We start from the raw sequence: 20877 nt of genomic DNA, 5'->3' as shown, positions 1-20877 counted from the left end.
GAGGCTCAGAGAGTCTGGGTCACTCACTAAGGCAGGTGCTTATGGGGACGGAAGTGTGCAGAGTAAGCACTGCCCATCACTAAGCCAACACTGCCCAGGACAGAGTGACCATAACCACATCCCACAGCGACCCCTTTGCTCCAGCCTGCAGCCGGGCTAGGCTTTACAAGCAGCGCAGACACGGGGAAGCCAGTGCTATTGTAGACCTCCTCTCTCGTTTGAGAAGTCAGGCTCACAGGAACGCTGCAGCCTGTTTCATGTGCCCGGCCACAGGAAGGGGCGCTCTCACAGGAACGTCCATCATGTGCATAACGGAAGCCCAGGCTACTGCAGACTCTAATTCCACAGACTCAGAAACCCTGGGGATCTGCTCAGCTGGCTGTCTGAGCTTCAGGATAAAAGTCACTGCAAGGGGTTTTGTGGAGAATCTCAACGCCCAGAACAGAATCACTTCAGCTCCTTCTGAGTATTCCTCACTCGGCATGATACCTCCCAGGGGCTCAGTCGTTCAAGAAAAGCCCAATGGATATTGGTCACGTTTTTGGCCACTCAGCATTTTTGGACACATCTCCTACAATTTAGAATTCTCCACATTTTTCTCCTCTGACAGAAGCTCAAACCTGCTCTGCAATAACTATGGTACAGGTAGATGCCAAAGACATCCACCCAGACTGTGACTCAGGAGCTAGTGACACAAGAAGAGGGGACAGGAAAATCATTTTCCTTTGATACTGAAGGTGAAGCTCCAACACTCTGGGCACCTGATGCAAAGAGCTGACTCATTGGACAAGATCCTGATGATGGAGAAGACTAAAGGAGGAGGAAAAGGGGATGACAGAGGATAAGATGGTTGGATGGCATCACTGACTTGATGGACACGAGTCTGAGCAAGCTCCAGGAGTTGGTGATGCACAGGAAAGCCTGGCGTGCTGCAGTCCATGGGGTCACAAAGAGTCAGACACGACTGAGCAACTGAACTGAACTGATGTGCTAGAAATGAACAGTCCTTTTAAAAATTCCAGTCCTTCTCAACAAGTTTTCTTCCTCTCTTACCCAACTGCATCCTGCATATTGATACAGGAAAATCCCTAGCCCTCGTAAATGCTCGTGTGCAGTATGCACAAAGAAAAGATGGTAAGAACAACTAATGGATCAGCTGTAACTGTGCACATGTGGAAAGAAGACAGAGGAATAACAGGAAACACAAACACAATACCGGACACAATAAGCTCGGAAAGCAATAATTATATTAACAATTTCCTACCAGCTGGCTTAGAAATCTCAAAGCACTGAAACAGCTATCTACCATTCGGAAATAAAATGTCCTCCTAGTTTGCAGAAATACCACCATTACTTCCCAATGTCCTTGAGGCTCTGCTGAAGAGAATTCATCATGAAAGAGTCCAGAATGAGCAAGACCTACCTTACCTCAGCATGCGGTCCTAGACACTCCTTGCTGGTCAGCCTATATTTCTGTTCATGAGAAAGGATTCAAGATTATGTCTGGGTCACCTTAGAGACATCTCCTAGTCCCCAAAATGCACTTCATCCAACAGACGTTTTTTGAGTACCAATTATGTTCTATATGCTCTTATGGTGGGAGTACAGCAGAGAATAACAGATTATCCCTTTTCTTAAGAAGCCAAAAATCACTTAGCGTTCCAATAGCACTGAATTTGTACTGAATCTGGGGCCTCCGCAAGATGAGAGAGCTTCAGGTAGAAAAGAAGAAGGCAAATGTACAAACTCCTTGTGTTCCCCTGGGAGAAACAGAGGAGGACTAAGAGAGGTGAGATAAGGGAGGGAGCGGGGGAGGGAGGGATATGTGTTCCCCTGGGAGAAACAGACAAAGACTAAGAGAGACAAGATAAGGAAGGAGGGAGGGAGGGAAGAGATATAAATCAAAAGGACAAACTGAGGCATAAGATATGACACATAGGAAAAATTGGTGCACTGGGAAGACCCAAAGGAATCGGGTGAAGAGGGAGGTGCGAGGGGGGATCGGGATGGGGAATACATGTAAATCCATGGCTGATTTATGTCAATGTATGACAAAACCCACTTCAACACTGTAAAGTAATTAGCCTCCAACTAATAAAAATAAATGAAAAAATAAAAAAATAAATAAATAAAATGTTCTTCTTGTTAGATCTAAAGTTCTCACCTGGAGTGGGATAAGATATCATGGCCTAATCTGGAATTACAATGTTTGAATCCTTGAACACTTCCAAGACTCACAATTGTCCCCTGCTGTTTTTCAAATACTTGACCAGTATCTCTTAAATTTGGAAGAATACCCCTTACACGATCTTCACCTTGACTATCTGACAAAATAGAGGAATTGAAACAGATCCTTCAATTTTAAAATAGCCTAAGTGACATATGCTTTGTGACATGGTTTAAAACACTCATCTCTTTCTATTCATCAACTGAAATATCAAAGAATTCTCCTAAACATGAGAATCTCAAATGATTACCCATTTCAGCAGACTTTGAGTATGAAGCTTTCATAACTCATCCAGCGTCTTGGTCAAAATGATGAGTTACAGACTTCTACTTGGGGGGACACCATCCTCTCTAAGTAAACAAGTTCATACCATAAGTTGTTGACATGACCCATGGCTCCAGAGGTGGACATGAGACTATAAGGGCACAATTTATGTATTCATTCCCGTGGTCACACTATTTAAGATCTTAGCACATGATCAGATAGTTCTTGGCATAGGATTTTTTTTTTACACAGTTTTTTTTTTTTCATTTATTTTTATTAGTTGGAGGCTAATTACTTTACAATATTGTAGTGGGTTTTGTCATACATTGACATGAATAAGCCATGGATTTACATGTATTCCCCATCCCGATCCCCCCTCCCACCTCCCTCTCTACCCCATCCCTCTGGGTCTTCCCAGTGCACCAGGCCCGAGCACTTGTCGCATGGCATAGGATTTTGTATAACAACAGGGAACCTAGAATTGCTTAAGCTAGTAGAATATGAATCTGAGGTTCTGGTAGCTTCCACATTGGACAACTTGCCTCAGAAGGCAACCAATAAAAGGAAAGCAGAGCCAAGATCTAGAGAGACAAAGCTGAATGGCACCAAGCATCTGGATCCATACCTAAAGCCAACTACCCCTGAGAGTTTTTAGCCATACCTAAAGCCAACTACCCCTGAGAGTTTTCAATAGTGCAAAATAAAATTGTTCCCCCCTGAGCCAGCTTGGTAAGAATCCAGGTGGTACGTTTCCTGTATGCTACTTATTTCCCGTAACACACAGCCAACTTGGTCATACACACAACCAATACCCCGCCCAACTTTGCCTTGTAGCTAGTATGAACATAAATTGTTATTTTGCAGGTTGCATTGGAATGACTCCATCTCTAAAGTCTTTTAAAAGGGCAGCTAACCTCTGTGATACTGACCATCACATATCAAATCTCTTAGGTGCTCTAACATGTCAGCTCCCTTTTTGGCCACTAGGATTTCACAGACAGGCAGGTCAACTGCAAATAACAGCTCATCTTCATGCACATCCTTCTAGAGCCAAATAAATGTCAGATTTTCTGAATTTTGCCTCCCTATCCCCATGGAATATAGATTCCTGGAAAGCTTTCATCATATCTCAGGTCAAATGAAGAATGTTAGGTGAAATGCAGAAGAGCCTCAAATCACAGATCATATTCACTGGAGGAAACATAACTCTTCAACACATGATTTCTTTTTTTTTTTTCCTCTCCAAATGAACTTGGAACAATTATCACCTATTCATAAATCTCTAAGTTGGATTTTTAAGTTGTTTTTAATCAATGGCTGACTGTAATTTTGTGAAAGAGTTTCTCCAATGGCACAAATACTGTTGTCCCCCAGAGGAATTGCAGAGCTAATCAATCAATCTTACAGAACAAGTACTCACTGTGAAAATAATGTCCTTGACCGAACAATGAACTTGAATACATATTCCAAAGCTTTCAGTGTTCTTAGGATTGGTTCACATTGCTCTCCTCTGCTGGAGGTGTCCAAGTAAGTCTTCAGCACCGTCATCAATTTCCTGAATAAGGAATTACATTTTCAAAATACATCTCTTTTCAGCCCACAGCATGGTAATTAGTTTGCTTAGTAAATTACAAGGCATTCAATCAAAGGTTAAAGGTGGTAGTATAGCCAAGCTCACTCACTCATTTACATCATAAAAATAACTCTGCTTAAAAATATACATTTAATACAGGGAATGAATAAGTATTTCCTGCCCATAAAAAGCCAGCAAAGAAAAAAATCCAATGGAAAAAAAAAATCTTTTCACTGAGAAAACCAGCCACAGTGAAGTTGTGAGTGGGGATGGTGGGGGTTATGATGTTCTTTTCAGTTTTTTCTTCCCACAGAAAATGTTCTTTTAATATCACGGAGCTCCTTTGCTTGGGAATTCCCCTTGTTTCTCTATTACCAGCAGGGTAGACTTGGAACTATGTGGCCTGCTTTTCCAGGCTCCTTCACCTGTTCCAGCATCATCTCTGATCTCCAGCCCTCAGCCCTCTATACATAAGCGATACTGAGCCACTTGTATATACACTTTCTTTTCTCTAGCCTTGACTATCACAAACAGTTGTTCAATAAACGATAGCTAACTGAACGAATGAATGAATGAGCAAACACTGCCATGTACTTCTGCCACCATAAAATATTCATACCAACCTATGAGTCTGCATACTTTTATTTAATCCAAATAACACAGGCCAAATGGGGTTTTGTCAGAAAATGTAGAACTCACACAGTCTGGTGACAAAAAGAAACTATTCAAGTTTCTTGTGACCTAGGCACCCTGGCAGGACAAGTAGAGGGTTCACAGTTACTTACTTGTAAGCTAGGGTAGCACTGAAATGCTGTTGAATGTAAGCCTCCAGGACGGTGTTGAAATGCTGGAACTTCCGGTCAGCAATGAGACCTATTATGTAGATCTTCAGAAAGAGGCAAGGAGTCAGTGTTTGGGGGCAGACCCAGGGCAGGAAGTCATATTCACATAGCACAACTAAATGCCTATCAAATTCTTTTGCCCAGGAATTAGTTCACTAACGTATCTTTAGTCCTTTACATTATGGTAGCATCTCTTCTAAAAACTGTTTTATGAAGGGTTTCATAAGATAAAAGGGTTTCACAGCCAGACAAGTTTGAGAAATCTCAAGTTATCAACCTTAGACTACCTTCTTTATTGCAGGACTTATCAGAGCCTTCTACATGCTTTCGTGCACTGTGAATCTCCAAGAGAGTTGGGCACGGTTCAGCACTTCCCTGAGTTCTCAAGTGAGTGTTCTTCAGGAAACATTTCTCCTTAAGGCTAGCTTTGTAGGAAGCCCCCTTGGGAAGCAATGGACTAAGTCACAATTGTCTCCAAGTTAGTCCTTTAAAAATGTAAATGTCACTGTCACAAAAGGTTGACACATTCATACTTTGTTGGTCACTGACATCTTAATGTGGATGTTTCTTACGTTTATTTTGACATGACACTGAAAAGATGTGAGCTGGGACAGCAAGAAGAGGCAAAGACCATTTCAAACGACGGTAAGAAGACAGATCTGAACGATGTACCACCCACTGAAAGATGGTCTAGATAGGCAGAGGAGTGTACTGACTGCTAAACTGGAGACAAAGAGGAGGAAGGAAGTAAAAGAGTTAGGAAACATTTGGGGTGCTTTACAACCTGACCAAGGATTCGCTCCCAGAATTCATGGACAGCCCAAGCGAATATTCATGATATTCGGCTTCATGTACTTTCAACCAGGGCCAAACCACCATCAACATTTGAACACTCCCATTTTAATCCCTCTGCCCATGCTTTCAAATCAACTGAAAACTAACAAGGGAAATAGGAACTACTTTATTGGCCTGGTCGCTGAATGTTACCATGTCTCCAAAAAAATTCAGGAAAAGTCCATGTGGGCCGTAAGTTCTCCATGTTCTCACAGTGAGACACAATGTTAATGCCTAATGTCACAAAACACTGGCCCCCTCTCTCTTACCAAAGCATCAAAGACGAGGATGTCATACTCATTACTTTGAGAATGCTCCATCATGATGTTGAAGAGTGCATCCAGAGTATCCTGGAGAAACTGGACAAAATAACAGAGGTCTCATAAGAAAGGTTCAGGTGATGCAGAAGTCCCACCCCTCTGTGTTAACCCAAGAGAATATAGGCACACACCATGTGCCATGTTCAGGAGGGTCAGGTGCATTCCTCACAAGAGCCAGAAATTGGAGCAAGTTAGTTGTCCATCTTTAGCAAAGTAGATAAATACAGGGTGGTACTTTGGTATTACAGAGCATGCCACAGCAATAAAAGTGAGCAAACTACTTCTATGTAGAAAGATGGCTATAACTCTTGTGAGCATTTTACAGAGTGAGATAAGTCAGACGCAAAATGTATGTTTATCATCACTCTATTTTTATGAAATTCAATAGCAGGCAAAAACCCATCTATGATGATGGTAGTCAGCTTGGTAGCTTAGCATTTACCCTTGAATGGGTTACTGACTAAGAAGGGGTAAGGGAGAATCTACTGCGCTGATAAAAATGGACTCTATGTTGATCTAGGTGGTGGGTACACAGTTGTGTTGTTGCTATTCAGTTGCTCAGTCGTGTTAAATACGTTGTAACCCCATGGACTGCAGCACGCCAGGCTTCCCTGTCCTTCACCAATACCCAGATCTTGTTCAAACTCATGACCATTGAGTCAGTGATGATATCCAACCATCTCATCCTCTGTTGTTCCCTTCTCTTCCCACCTTCAATCTTTCCCAGCATCAGAATCTTTTCTAATGATTCAATTCTTCACATCATGTGGCAAAAGTATTGTAGCTTCAGCTTCAGCAGCAATCCTTCTAATGAATAGTCAGGATTGATTCCCTTTAGGATTGAGTGGTTTGATCTCCCTGCAGTCCAAGAGACTCTCAAGAGTCTTCTCCAACACCACAGTTCAAAAGCATCAATTATTTGGTGCTCAGCTTTCTTTATAGTCCAACTCTCACATCCATACATGACTATGGAAAGACCATAGCTTTGACTAGATGGACCTTTGTTGGCAAAGGAATGTCTCGCTTTTTAATATGCTGTCTAGGTTGGTCATAACTTTTCTTCCAAGGAGCAAGCGTCTTTTAATTTCATGGCTGCAGTCACCATCTGCAGTGATTTTGGAGTCCCAAAAAATAAAGTCAGCCACTGTTTCCACTGTTTACCCATCTATTTGCGATGAAGTGATGGGACCAGATGCCATGATCTTCGTTTTTTGAATGTTGAGTTTAAAGCCAGCTTTTTCACTCTCCTCTCTCACTTTCATCAAGAGGCTCTTTAGTTCTTCTTCACTTTCTGCCATAACGTTGGTGTCATCTGCATATCTGAGGTTATTGATATTTCTCCTGGAAATCTTGATTCCAGCTTGTGCTTCATCCAGCCAGACATTTCGCATGATGTACTCTGCATATAAGTTAAATAAGCAGGGTGACAATATACAGCCTTGATGTACTCCTTTCCCAATTTTGAACCAGTCCACTCCTCCGTGTCCGGTTCCAACTGCTGCTTCTTGACCTGCATACAGGTTTCTCAGGAGGCAGGCAAGGTGGTCTGGTAGTCCCATCTCTTTTCCATAGTTTGAATTTTCCACAGTTCGTTGTGATCCACACAGTCAAAGGTTTTAGCGTAGTCAATGAAGCAGAAATAGCAGAAGTAGTTTTTCTGGAATTCTCTTGCTTTTTCTATGATCCAGCAGATGTTGGCAATTTGATCTCTGGTTCCTCTGCAGTTATGTACATGTGTAAAAATACACTGAACTGTACTTTTAAGATAAGTGCTCTGTATTCTTAAGATTCGTAGAGTATATGTCAGTAACAATTTTTTGATAAAAAGAAAAACAGAATGCAAAGGAAGACAACAGAATTCCCTTTGAGATGACTTTTCCAGCTGTCTAAAGGTGACAGACCTTGTAAAGAATGTCTGGAGAATTTCTCTACCATTGCTGAACTGGGTAGGTGGGTCAATGGTGCACAATTAAAGCATTGATCTTGAAATTTCAACCTTGCTTCTCCTTCTATGGGCAATTAACTGAAACTTGATAGCTCTCCCCCCTAAGACATGTGTCGATATTTCCTACAGTCAAAACACAGAGCTACTACATAAAGATGTTCAGAGTTTCCAACTGTACCGAGTTCCTGAAAGAAACAAATCACCAGGAAACACTTGTCCCAATTCATAATGCTGGAGAGAGGGCTGCTTTAATTAGATTTGTACTTCAGACATGATATTCTCCACCACCATGTGGACACAACAAAACATCTAACCTCTGCACTGTTTTCTGCTTGTTTCACTTAAAATGTGAGCATTGATGTCTTTCCTTTTCTCATGTTTAACACCTAACATTCTCAAAGAAGTGGAAACAAGAATACTTTTTATTTCTAACAGCAACATGTAGATAATACTGAGAGATCACACTACTATAGCAACTTATAACAACAAAAGTAAATATTTACTCCTTGTTTAACCTTGTATGTTTCATATGCTTTAGTTCAATTATTGTACATTGTGTGTAAGAGACTTGCTGAGTAATTTTTAAATATTTTTCATCTTGAAAGCTCATAACAACTCTGCCAAATACGTCATATTGATAATAGTACCACATGAAGTTGGCTAGTGTTCGAGCTGGGATCTATACCAATGTTCATCTATTTCCAGAGACTGAGCACAGCCATACTTTTCTCCTGCTCAACATTCAGCGTCACTGAACCACATCATTCCCCAGCTTTATCAATAAAGGCTTCTAGTGCCAACTTGGGACACTGTCTCCCACTGTCAGAAGAAAACCTGTCCTGTCTCCCTGAACACTTTATCTCTTCCCGGAAGCCACTCATGAGTTAAAGGTCTGTCCCTGGTGGATGAAAACAGGCAAAAGGAAGTCCCACTTACCTTTACCACTTCTTCTCCATCAACAATCTTCAATTTTTCTAAATTCTCCTGTAGCAGTTGTGGTTTCATACGCCACTTAAGCAAACCCAGCAAGCCCACTAAAACAGAGTCCAGACAAGCAGAATTACTATTTACTGGCCTAAACTGCCCATATCAGGACCCCCGGGGCCTGACCACACATACACACACTCACAAACACACACATGGACACACACACGCAGAGCTGTCAGTGGTCCCAGTACCATTCTGGGTGAGCTTCGTGGAGCACACTAGCGTAGATATGGAGAAGACGTCCCGGGAGCTGACGGACAGCCCCCCAACGCTGCTGGAGCTTCGACTCAAGGTGGCCCCCTTGTTCTCCACGTGGTGTCGGTAAGAAGGAAGCGTCAGGTAAGAGCTGGCGTCCTCCATTTTCTTGCTGTCTCCCTGGAAACAACACCCTCGTTACTTCCCCAGCCGAAGGCACACACCCATGGCCACCAGAGCCTGCAAGGCCCGAGTACACGCTGAAGGCGGGGAGGGCCAGCGCCGCGGGGAACGTCATCAGCGGAGCGACGCGCGGCGGCTGGTGAGGTAGGGCTATTTTTCCACAAGGCGGGGGAGAAGCCAAGGTCACATCAATGGGAAAGGGGTTGAACATTCACAGATTTGAAGGCTCTATAGACTTCATTAATGGCACAGAGGGAATTAAAGATTCCCAAATAGCATATTTTAGTTCATTCTAAGTTTCATAAGATTTTAATACAAACAAGCCCACCAGCGGGATAAGGAATCAGATTAAAGAGGAAAGGCACTGGATTCTGAAAGTGATGGGATTTAGACCCTGTCCTACTAGTCACAAGTCTGTGTTATTTTGAATATGTCCCTTTGTCTCTCTGTGTCTCGTTTTTCTCTTGATTAAACTGATCATCTATGCTTCACAGCAAATTCTAGAAACTTTGGGTGGACTAGATGGCAAAATGCGTACAGAAGACTTAGTGAGATGACAGAGACATAAGTCCCTGGCATGCTGAAGTGAATGGATGGAGGGAGGCCGTATAGCAGGCGACAAGTGTGGAGCCCTTACTCTGCACTGGGTGCCGCAAAAAGTGCTCTTCGTGCTTCAGTGGACATCATTTAAGCCTCATAGCAGCTGTTACTGATGGGGATACTGGTAGCATCTCCAGTTTACAGATGAGGAGACCAAGGCTTAAGGAAGGTGACCAAACTGAAAACTGACTGCAAATGGTACTGTAAATCTATTGAGGAAGAATGGCCTTTAAGCCAAGAACTACCTGGATGCATCACAAATGAGAAAACAGGCTGTACAGAAGAAAAAAGGAGTGTTCTGGAACAGTCACAGAGACTCAGAGAAGAGTACCATGTGATGAAGATTTGATGAGGCTGTCTTTGCTATCCAGACCAGAGCAAAAGGGCAACCCCAGCCTCCAAGGCTGAGAAAGTCAAGGGCAAGAGTGTGATCTCTGTGATCTCTGACCACTTAGCCTTGCCCTGATCCACAGCTATACCCTGTGCCTCCAGCCAGGTGCCGGCAGAGGCATGCCACTGTCATGAACGGGGTTGTGGGGGAGCATGTAAGTCCAGGAAGACACCCCCCACTTCCAGAGAACAGTGCAAGTCTCATATGCAAGAAGAACACAGCAACAGCTACACTCTTCTACACGGTCCTTCTGCATGGGTCATCTTATGGTCATAAATATGACCATCACCGTTTGAAAAAGAAAATAAGTCTCAGGAAGACACACAAGATGACTCCAGGTTACCAGCAGGATTAGAGCTCTAAATGCTAATATTTTTTACCATTCACTATAGTGATGAGTCTCTCAAATATTTCTTGCTGGTCTTCTGAATACCCCACAGGTGTCTTACGGAATCAAAGCCCATTCTGTGGGTGACAACCTTCCACTTACTGAGAGTGCCATGCGCCCATCACTGTCACGTTTACATGGAATAACTCTTGTGATTCTCACACTCACTCACTGAGGGCTCACAGATGAGGACATGGAGGCCCAGAGAAGTCCAGACTTGGTACCAGGTCTCACAAATGGAGAGCCCTGAAGCGTGTCACTGGGGTCCCTGCTCTCATTTACCAGGCAATCTTGCCATATCCCCCTCACTTCCTATATGCTCCTTGCTGCAGAGCTGATCTCAGTTCATGGGCTTCCCTGATGGCTCAGCAGGTAAAGAATCCACTGCAATGCAGGAGATAGATGCAGGAGACACTGGTTTGGTCCCTGGGTGGGGAGTATCCCCTGGAGGAGGGAATGGCGACCCACTCCAATATTGCTGCCTGAAAAACCTCATGGACAGAGGAGCCTGGCAGGCTACAGTTCACGGGGTCACGAAGGGTAGAACACAGCTGAGCACAGCACAGAGACATGGTACCTTTAGGACAACCAAGTCATGGCATCCATCATGCAGAGTGGTCCCATCCTCCTTCATCAGCTTCACGTAGGACATGGCAAAGTTTTTTTCTCCTTTGTCTTTAGCTAAAAATGGCATTTTTGAGGTTAGGAAAGAAAACGGTACCTGGGCCACCCACCCACTACCAAAAGGAGTGATCCCACCCCACTCCTCTTAGGGCCGCAGAGATGCCATTTGGTACTCACATTCCAGGGATGACCGATGTCGAAACATGAATCGCAGGTGGATCCTCTGCATGTCTTCAATAGGGACAGCCACCTCAGCAGGCAGAAACCAGAGCTCAGGAGACAGTGAGTTAAATGGCCCTCCCCACTACACCCTGCCCTCCCCCCAAAAAAGGCAGCCTGACCATTTAACTGAGAGTGCTGTGTGCTAATACATCACCCATTCATCAAGCCTGATGAACTGTAAATAAATTACATAAGAACTAGCAATGAAGAGAAAATAAAGTACCAAATGTAATCCATTTGGCAAATTGCATTCCCAGCCAATGAAAAGGGATCCGTAAATTATAGTGAGGAAAAATGAATCTCCCCAAATTGATATAAAAGTCACATAACTTTAGCGCAGGATTTGATGCACTGCAAACTGTATGATGCACATTTTCCTTACACACTCCAGGAGTTCAGGCAACTGCAGCAGGGCTTAGCAAATTAACAATGCCCATTAGGGGGCTTGCTGGAAGACTGTCATCTATGTAGATTAATAAAAATGTTTGAATCTGATCATATTTGAGACATCCTGGGGTTCATTTCATGGGAATCTTTGGTTACAGCCGTGTTCAGATGCTTGTTCCTCCAAGGACACTGGGCCAAGACCATCACCCCTTGGTCACCCAGTTTCACTGTCTAGTGAACGGTCTTTGCTGTATCCTTGATGCAGGTGCTTTCGGCCTGGGTCTGGACTATCCCACCACCCAGAGCTCCACAGCAACCTCTGTATTGTGCATTTCAGGCTTAGCAACCTGTGGGAAATCCACTCAGGCTCTCAGTGGGCACTGCTCCAGAGAATGAACTTTGAGCCCCCTCAAAAATCACTTGTTATGCGTCTCAGAGCAAAAGAACTGAGAGTTACACGGGCAGCTGTTGTTCATTCTTTCACTGCACATTGAATCATTACTACCATTATGTGAGGCACTGGCCAGGCTGACATTAGACAGCGTCCTTGCATCCAAAGAGACCGCAGCCTACACTGGGCAATACATAATTATCACGATGTGATGACAGCTCACAAAGAGATATAACTGGGGTGCATGAGAACACAGAGAGGAGAGAGCAGCCTGGTCTGATGGTCTCTGAGCCCAGAGATGGGTGGGCCATTTGAAGAGAATGAGTGCAGGGAGACCCGCTGGGAACACGGGAATGCTGCGACAAGGCAAGAACCACTGAGGCCTGAACAGCTCCCCCCACAAGGGGAGCCTGACCAAGTCTTCAGTTTGGGTTCAGAGCACAGGGTGAGCAAAAACTGCTGCTCATCACAAGACAGAGATATCTGAAGCTGTGATCAAGCTTCACTGTTCACTAAATTAATTCCATACCCTATTTTTAACACACACTATTCCCTTCTGCTATAGCGCGACAATCTGGTAATGCAAATATTTGTGGTTAATGCCATTTCCATCTGGGGTACCCTGTCAGTAGGGGATCTTCCAGGCATTAAATAGCTTTTTATAGCTTCACATTTGCTCGCAAGCTCTATCACTCCTCACTGATGAATAGAAGGACATAACTTGGTGGCTGGGGCACAGTCTATGAGACCATCTGACAATTCCAAGGCAACCAGGCCCTGACCAAGGAAGGGTGAGCAAGAGAACTAAGACACTCACCCACTGGGCCACCCTTCCCCTGCCTGACACACCACCAGACACAGGATAGGGCATTGTTTCAGGTCTTAGGGAGGTATCTTAAGAGTCCCTAGATTCATGTTTGCAATTATTATCATCATTGTTATTGTTTATTATTATTATTACCTTGACTGTTTCCATCCACCGTGGCTGTTTGACTTGATAGTATACAACGGACCGGTATTCATTCATAGGCTTGTCCCCAGCTCCCACACAAATTGCATTCTGACCCAAGAAAAATGAAAAGAGAAAACACCATAGAATTGTCATTTCCTATGCTTGGGCAGTTTTGGGCCAAGGCCAAGGCTGGCCATAGGGCCTGAGATAACCCTTCCTTCTTTAAGCCTTCTGCCAGGTACCCTTCTCCATTACGGATTTACCCATGAATGTGCCTGGCCCTAGGAGTGACAGCTGCTTACTGCAGAGATTCTATCACTTGCGTTCTGGGAGTCACTGGAGCGCAGTAGGTGCTGACATGGCTGCCCTGTTGTCACTGGTAACCGGCCTTGGAGTTGCTGCATGCTGCCAGTCTTCTTAATCCTATTTGTTTCCTATATCTGAATTGCACAAAGCTTACAACAGGCTCAGGTCAGCCAGGCACCAGCTCATTCCAATGGATTTCTGATGCTCACACGTCGAGGTCCCAGCAGAAGCTGGGCAAGGGGAGGGAGATCAACCTTCAGACAGACACATGGGCAGTGGGGGCTAAGGAAGCCCACAGTGAGGCAGCATCTTCCAGACACCATCCCAGGCTAAGCACTGGGATATGGGCATGAGTCAGACAGGAAACCTGACATGAGGGCTCAGTGTGGTGCAGGAAACATCATATGAGCAGATAAACCACTAGGCAACATGAAGTGACAACAGATACATGTAGCCAGTTCCTTGGTATCCTTGGGGGCTTGATTCCAGGGCTCCCTCTTTCCCATTGCTGATTTTAAAAATCCATAGATGCTCAAGTCTCTTATATAAAATGATATAGTACAGTTGACCTTCGTTATCTGCAGATGCAGAACCTATAGGTTTAGGTATGGAGGGCTGACTGTGTAGTAATACTATGGAGCACTGAGAAAGGTCACTTCAGTTCTCCCTAAAGACTCAAAGAATATTTCTTAGAGGTAATGACAGTTGAAGATCTCAAAGAAAGATTCCACAGCAAGTTTGAGCAGAAAGGCAGGAAGGATACTCTGAGAGAGTGAGAAAAGAGCAAGCAATATAAGGTACTGATTCTTTGCCATAGAAATCACCCTCACAGTAACAAGGAATTATCTTGCAATAGACTATGCACGTGTGCATGCTCAATCACTTCAGTCATATCTGACCTTTTCTGACCCCATGGACTCTAGTCTGCCAGGCTCCTCTGTCCATGAGATTCTCCAGGCAACAATACTGGAGTGGGTTGCCATGCCCTCTCCCAGGGGATCTTTTCAACCTAGGGATCGAACCCACATTTCTTGCATCTCCTGCAGAGGCAGGCAGATTCTTTACCACTGAGCCACATGGGAAGCCCTGCAATAGACTAAGAAAGTGAAAGTGAAAGTCACTCAGCCGTGTCCTACTCTTTACGACCCCACAGACTAGGCAGTCCATGGAATTCTCCAGACCACAATACTCGAGTGGCTAGCCTTTCCCCTCTCCAGGGAATCTTCCCAATCCAGGGATCAAACCCAGGTCTCCCGCCTTTCAGGCAGGTTCTTTACCGGCTGAAACACAGAGTATGCCAGCCCCTAATTCTATCTGTGTTCATTCCAGTTGTTTGGTCCCAAAACAAGATCTAAGGTAGGGTCACCCAGAAGAATCTTGAGGTTGATTTTTAAAACAGAACAAGAGATTTTAACCTCAAGTCTTCAGAGATCTAGGGACATGAGAACTGGTTTTGCAGCCCCAAGCTCCCAAACTGCAAAGTGTGTCTCTGGGCTTTTTATGGTGTAAGGATCCATGCTTCTCACCAGATTCCATCAGATTCCATCAGATTCTCTAGTGGATCCCCTACCAGGCTGAATGACCAAAGCTGGCCACATACTTTCACTTTGGGTCCCCTGGTGAAGCAAGCTAAGCTATGGGAAGTTACAATCCTGTCCCTCTTACTTGAGAGCCTGCTCCATACTTCTGAGCTATCGGAAAAGAATGAATTTTGTTTCAATACAGACTGATGCTACCTACAGCCAGATTGAAACCATTTGAAAAGGATATAGCATCCTTTCAAAACTTACCCCTAAAAAACAAGGACAACCAGGGAACTGCAAGTCAGGGAAGACACACAACTCTCTTTTCAGTGGGATGGATCCTTTCAGAAGTTCTTAGGTACTGAACTAAAAATATGCTTCCAAAGTTCTGACCACGTGGAGTGCTGTGACCAGTGCCATGCTGTGCCTTTTATACTGACTGCCTCACAGTCACCTCTGACGGCTACTGCCATTATCCCCACTGCAAAGCTGAGCAAACTGAAACCCGAGAGACTAGGTCACCGCCCCCAGTGGGGGAGCCCCAGGACCACATCGCACACCTCTAACCCCTTGTCCAGTGTTCCCCCATAACAGCCTAGATGCCTTCTACTTCCCAAGATTTATATCTCATGACATTTACGGGCTTAGCATTTCTGTAGCTCCGGTGAATCCCATGTAGCTTATAAAAACTGAAAACACACATATATCTCTGGTGAGAGGAAAACTGCTGCACAGCAGGCAACTGAATCCCACGAAATTATCTTGATGATGAAAATTTCTGATTGCCTAAGGCTGAGGAAAACATTATTTTGAGAAAGACCTATGGCAGTGCCCTCCCCATAGACACTTCAGAGAAAAACCTGAATGTCACCAAGTGTGTAGAGACAGCATGGTAACCAAAAATGGGACCCAATTTTAGATCTGTATATGTCTCCAGGGAAAATATAGATCTGTGTATGTTTCCATAAAGAAAGCTGAGCACCAAAGAATTGATGGTTTTGAACTATGGTGTTAGAGAAGCCTCTTGAGAGTCCCTTGGACTGCAAGGAGATTAAGTTACTCCTAAAGGAAATCAATCCTGAGCTGAAGCTGAATCTCCAATACTTTGGCCACCTGATGTGAAGAACTGACTCATTTGAAAAGACCCCGATGCTGGGAGAGATTGAAGGCAGGAGAAGGGGATGACAGAGGATGAGATGATTGGATGGCATCACTGACTCAATGGCCATGAATTTGAGCAAGCTCTGGGAGTTGGTGATGAACAGCGAAGACTGGCATGCTGCAGTTCATAGCATCGCAAAGAGTCAGACGTGACTGAGCAACTGAACTGCACTGAATTGATGTCTCCAGTCAGTCTTGACAATAACTTTCCCCCACTGCCCACCCCCATGGCTCCCAATTAGCAACAAGAGCCCCTAACTGGCTTCAGGTCAGTAGAAGGAAGCCTGGAGTAGTTAATGCCAACTTGTCCTTGGTGGACACACTGCAGTGGGAAGAAAAATCAGACTCCAAACACAAACACTGTTTACCTCATAGGAATCACCTGAGGAACAAAGGACATCAGGGGTCTGAACACACTTTGAGAGTCTGAAAGTACTCTAGCCTGACGAGGTCAGTCTTATCACGAGAAGATGCCAGCTAGTGTCCACAAGGTGGTAATCAAGCCTGAGATGGCTCTCAGTTCAGTTCAGTTCAGTTCAGTTCAGTCACTCAGTCGTGTCTGACTCTTTTCGACCCCAGGAACCGAAGCACGCCAGGCCTCCCTGTCCATCACCAACTCCCAGAGTCCACCCAAACCCATGTCCATCGAGTCGGTGATGCCATCCAGCCATCTCATCCTCTGTCGTCCCCTTCTCCTCCTGCCCTCCTTCCCAGCATCGGGGTCTTTTCCAACGAGTCAGCTCTTCGCATGAGGTGGCCAAAGTACTGGAGTTTCAGCTTCCGCATCAGTCCTTACAATGAACACCCAGGACTGATCTCCTTTAGGATGGACTGGTTGGATCTCCTTGCAGTCCAAGGGACTCTCAAGAGGCTTCTCCAACACCACAGTTCAAAAGCATCAATTCTTCGGCGCTCAGCTTTCTTCATAGTCCAACTCTCACATCCATACATGACCCTGGAAAAACCATAGCCTTGACTAGATGGACCTTTGTTGACAAATTAATGTCTCTGCTTTTTAATATGCTGTCTAGGTTGGTCATAAGTTTCCTTCCAAGGAGTAAGCGTCTTTTAATTTCATGGCTGCAGTCACCATCTGCAGTGATTTTGGAGCACAAAAAAATAAAGTCTGACACTGTTTCCACTGTTTCCCCATCTATTTGCCATGAAGTGATGGGACCAGATGCCATGATCTTAGTTTTCTGACTGTTGAGCTTTAAGCCAACTTTTTCACTCTCCTCCTTCACTCTCATCAAGAGGCTCTTTAGCTTCTCTTCACTTTCTGCTATAAGGGCTCTACCTTTCTGCTAATAGAGAACCTCAATGAACACCTATTATGTAGATTACCTCAGCTGGTATTACTAGAGTAAGATTCCACTGCTCACCTCATTTTCAGGCAGACTCCTAGGTATAGAGAGATTATGTAACTTGCTCAAGGTCGTCCCGCTGATTCAGGCTGACCCGGGCTTTCAGCCTGACTGCCTGGCCTCTGAGATTGTGTCTTAACCACCGCACAGCACTTACCCCTGTGCCCTACCTCCACCCCCAGTAAACTGGCTGGTCTCAGAGGAGCGGAGGCTTCTCAGCCCAGTATCTGAGCATTTGTACTTAAGCCTGCTTCAGGTATCTACATTGGATTGTCCATTTGACCCCCTCAAATCCTTTCCAGGGCCTCAACCTGCAGTTGGTCACTGTCTCTAAATGCTACCTCCTTCCTGTTATTGAGTATTTACTGCCTGCCAGGCTTCCCAGGATTGGAGCAGAAAATGACAACCCACTCCTCTTGCCTGGAAAATCCCATGGAGCCTGATAGGCTACAGGCCATGGGGTCACGAAGAGTTGGACACCACTGTGCAACTTCACTTTCACTTTTCACTTTCATGCACTGGAGAAGGAAATGGCAACCCACTCCAGTGCTCTTGCCTGGAGAATCCCAGGGACAGAGGAATCTGGTGGGTTGCCATCTATGGGGTCGCACAGAGTCGGACACGACTGAAGTGACTTAGCAGCAGCAGCAGCAGGTTTCCCAGGTGGCTCAGTGGTAAAGAACCTACCTGGAATGCTGGAGATGCAAGTTCAATCCCTGGGTCAGGAAGATCCCCTGGAGAAGGAAATGGCAACCCACTCCAGTATTCTTGCCTGGAGAATCCCATGGACAGAGGAGCCTGGTGGGCTAGAGTCCATGGTGTTGCAAAGAGCCAGACATGACTGGTGACTAAACAACAACAAGCTTCTTTACAGATACCGTTTTCTATAAACTGCAACCCCATGAGGAAGAGATTATTATTCCTCTTTTGGTGATGGTTTAGTTGCTAAGTTGTGTCTGACTCCAGGGACCTCATGAACTGCAGTCCACTAGGCTCCTCTGGTCCATGGGATTCTCCAGGCAAGAATACTGGCTATTTCCTTGCCATTTCCTTCTCCAGGGGATCTTGCCAACCCAGGGATCAAACCTGGGTCTCCTGGGCTACAGGTGGTCTCCTGCATTGCAGGCAAATTCTTTACTGACTGAGCCACCAGGGAAGCCTTTTTTCCTCTTTCACAGATACATAAACTTGCCCAAGATCACAGAGCTAATTGGAGGGAACGCTGGGATTTGAATACTGGCAGGCTGATCCCAGAGCCCACCCTGTTAACTTCTCTGCCACGGGCCTTCCTGAGCATGGTCACTGAGACTTCAAAGTGAGCCAAGGACATGTCTAACATACTCTATCCACTTACCTTGCTCCTACAAGGAGCAGGAAGAGAAATTGATGGCCCTAAAGGGGGCTGTTCCCACAGGAACCCACCAGCACCAAACAGGAATGTTTGAGTATGCTGTCTGACACTTAATTAGGCAGTAATGTTGTATTTTATTTCGGCAGGTAAAGAAAGAAAGGCTTCCTTAGCAATTTTCAATAGTCAGTCAACTGAACTCCCCCATAACTTACCTCACAGATGAAACTATAAATTATCACTGTGCCTGCAGTTACCTCTCCATTTCAGTCTCCAAAAATATCTGCTTATATATTCATCTTTGATAAGTGCATCTATTCAGCCTGGTTGGATATGACTTGAAAGGATAGCATAGGTGGAAGTATTGATAAAAATGTTTTAGAAACAAGATAAGGGGTCTGCTTTTCCATTACTGTCCCTTCTAATTTGTCCTCCAGCAATATTGAAGGCAAGTGGATCAGTGTTTTAAAAAATGAAGCTGAGGTTAGAGTTCTCCAACAGGTAGTTGATAAAAATGACTTCAAAGCATGGTCTACACATTTGTGAAATGCAAATTCCCTTTCAGATAAAAACCCTCTGCTCTTCCTTTGTGTTTCTTTGAGCACGGTGTTTCTTACTTATTTTATTTTTCAGGAAAGTTTCACAATCCAACAAAAAGAGGATGACTTAAATTCTTGGATTTTGGTTAACTAGGTATTAATTAATGGAGCCAATCTTTTCCAACAAAAAGGCAATTGTGAGGATATCTTTAAATTTAAAAAATAATTATAAATCTTCCTAGAATTTGATAGAAGTGGTTATTAGCCTAATTTTTAAACTGATAAATAAATTGGGAGACTTTTCTTTTTAATCTATAGGTATTATTTGTTGTTGTCTGCTGTTTAGTCACTCAGTCATGTCTGACTCTTTGCGACCCCATGGACTGTAGCCCACCAGACTCCTCTGGGATTCTCCAGGCAAGAATACTGGAGTGGGTTGCCATTTCCTCCTCCAGGGGATCTTTCCAATGCAGGGATTGAACTTGTGTCTCCTGCATTGGCAGGGGAATTCTTTACCACTGAGCCACCAGGGAAACCCGTTTAATAAGAGGGCCTAGAATCTTAAATCAAACCCCATCTCTGCCATATACTAACTCTATGACCTTGGGAAAGTTATTTACCTTGACAAAGGTTTAGTTTCCCCCTCTGTAAAAATGGGAGAAATAATAGTACTGCACCATGTTTATCACACGGTGTTGTTGTTATTGTTTACTGGCTAAGTTGCCTGTGATTCTTTGTGACCCCGTGGACTGTAGACCACCAGGCTGCTCTGTCCATGGGATTTCCCAGGCAAGAACACTGGAGTGGGTTGCCATTTCCTCCTCCAGGGGATACTTACCACAGTCTCTGGCATATAGCAATGCCTCTGTGAATGCCAGCTATTCATAGGTGGAGGGTAGAAAAATCTGCCTGAGCTATAGGCCCCCAAGCTAAAGCAGAACACCTATCCATACTCACACCCCCATCTCCTGTGCTATCTGATCACCTACTGTGGCCTAAGAGGAATATTTGCCCATGCCGAAACTTCTGCTGAGAGCTGATTTTATTTTCAGCTAAGTGCTCTGAAAGGAGAAATTGAAAAGCAAAACCCTCCCACACACTGGACATAGCTGCTGACAACCTTAAAGGAAATATAAGTAAATAAATGCAAACACACATGACAAATATTGTACAGGACATATGCTATATAAATATTTATAGCAATATGCTTTGCATTCCTGAATACACTCTGCCCGCCCTCTGGAGACCAATTTACGGGTAAGGCTTTCCACCAGAATGTCTGGCTGAGCACTGGCGAGTAGATTAAGTGTT

The 20877-nt window shown here is 44.5% G+C and overlaps 1 protein-coding gene across 1 annotated transcript in view; it reads right to left on the bottom strand.

Moving 5' to 3' along the window:
- The window catches only part of DOCK2 (dedicator of cytokinesis 2), a 468222-nt gene that overhangs the window by 383390 nt on the left and 63955 nt on the right, over nt 1-20877 (bottom strand). The window contains 8 exon segments of the mRNA XM_043488772.1: nt 3912-4046; nt 4850-4950; nt 6010-6099; nt 8942-9039; nt 9184-9367; nt 11327-11430; nt 11551-11623; nt 13335-13433. Coding sequence (XP_043344707.1) covers nt 3912-4046; nt 4850-4950; nt 6010-6099; nt 8942-9039; nt 9184-9367; nt 11327-11430; nt 11551-11623; nt 13335-13433 — 884 coding nt within the window.

Source organism: Cervus canadensis, chromosome 16 (assembly GCF_019320065.1).
Source record: "Cervus canadensis isolate Bull #8, Minnesota chromosome 16, ASM1932006v1, whole genome shotgun sequence".
NCBI lineage: Eukaryota > Metazoa > Chordata > Mammalia > Artiodactyla > Cervidae > Cervus > Cervus canadensis.
This window is presented reverse-complemented; position numbering and strand designations above follow the sequence as displayed.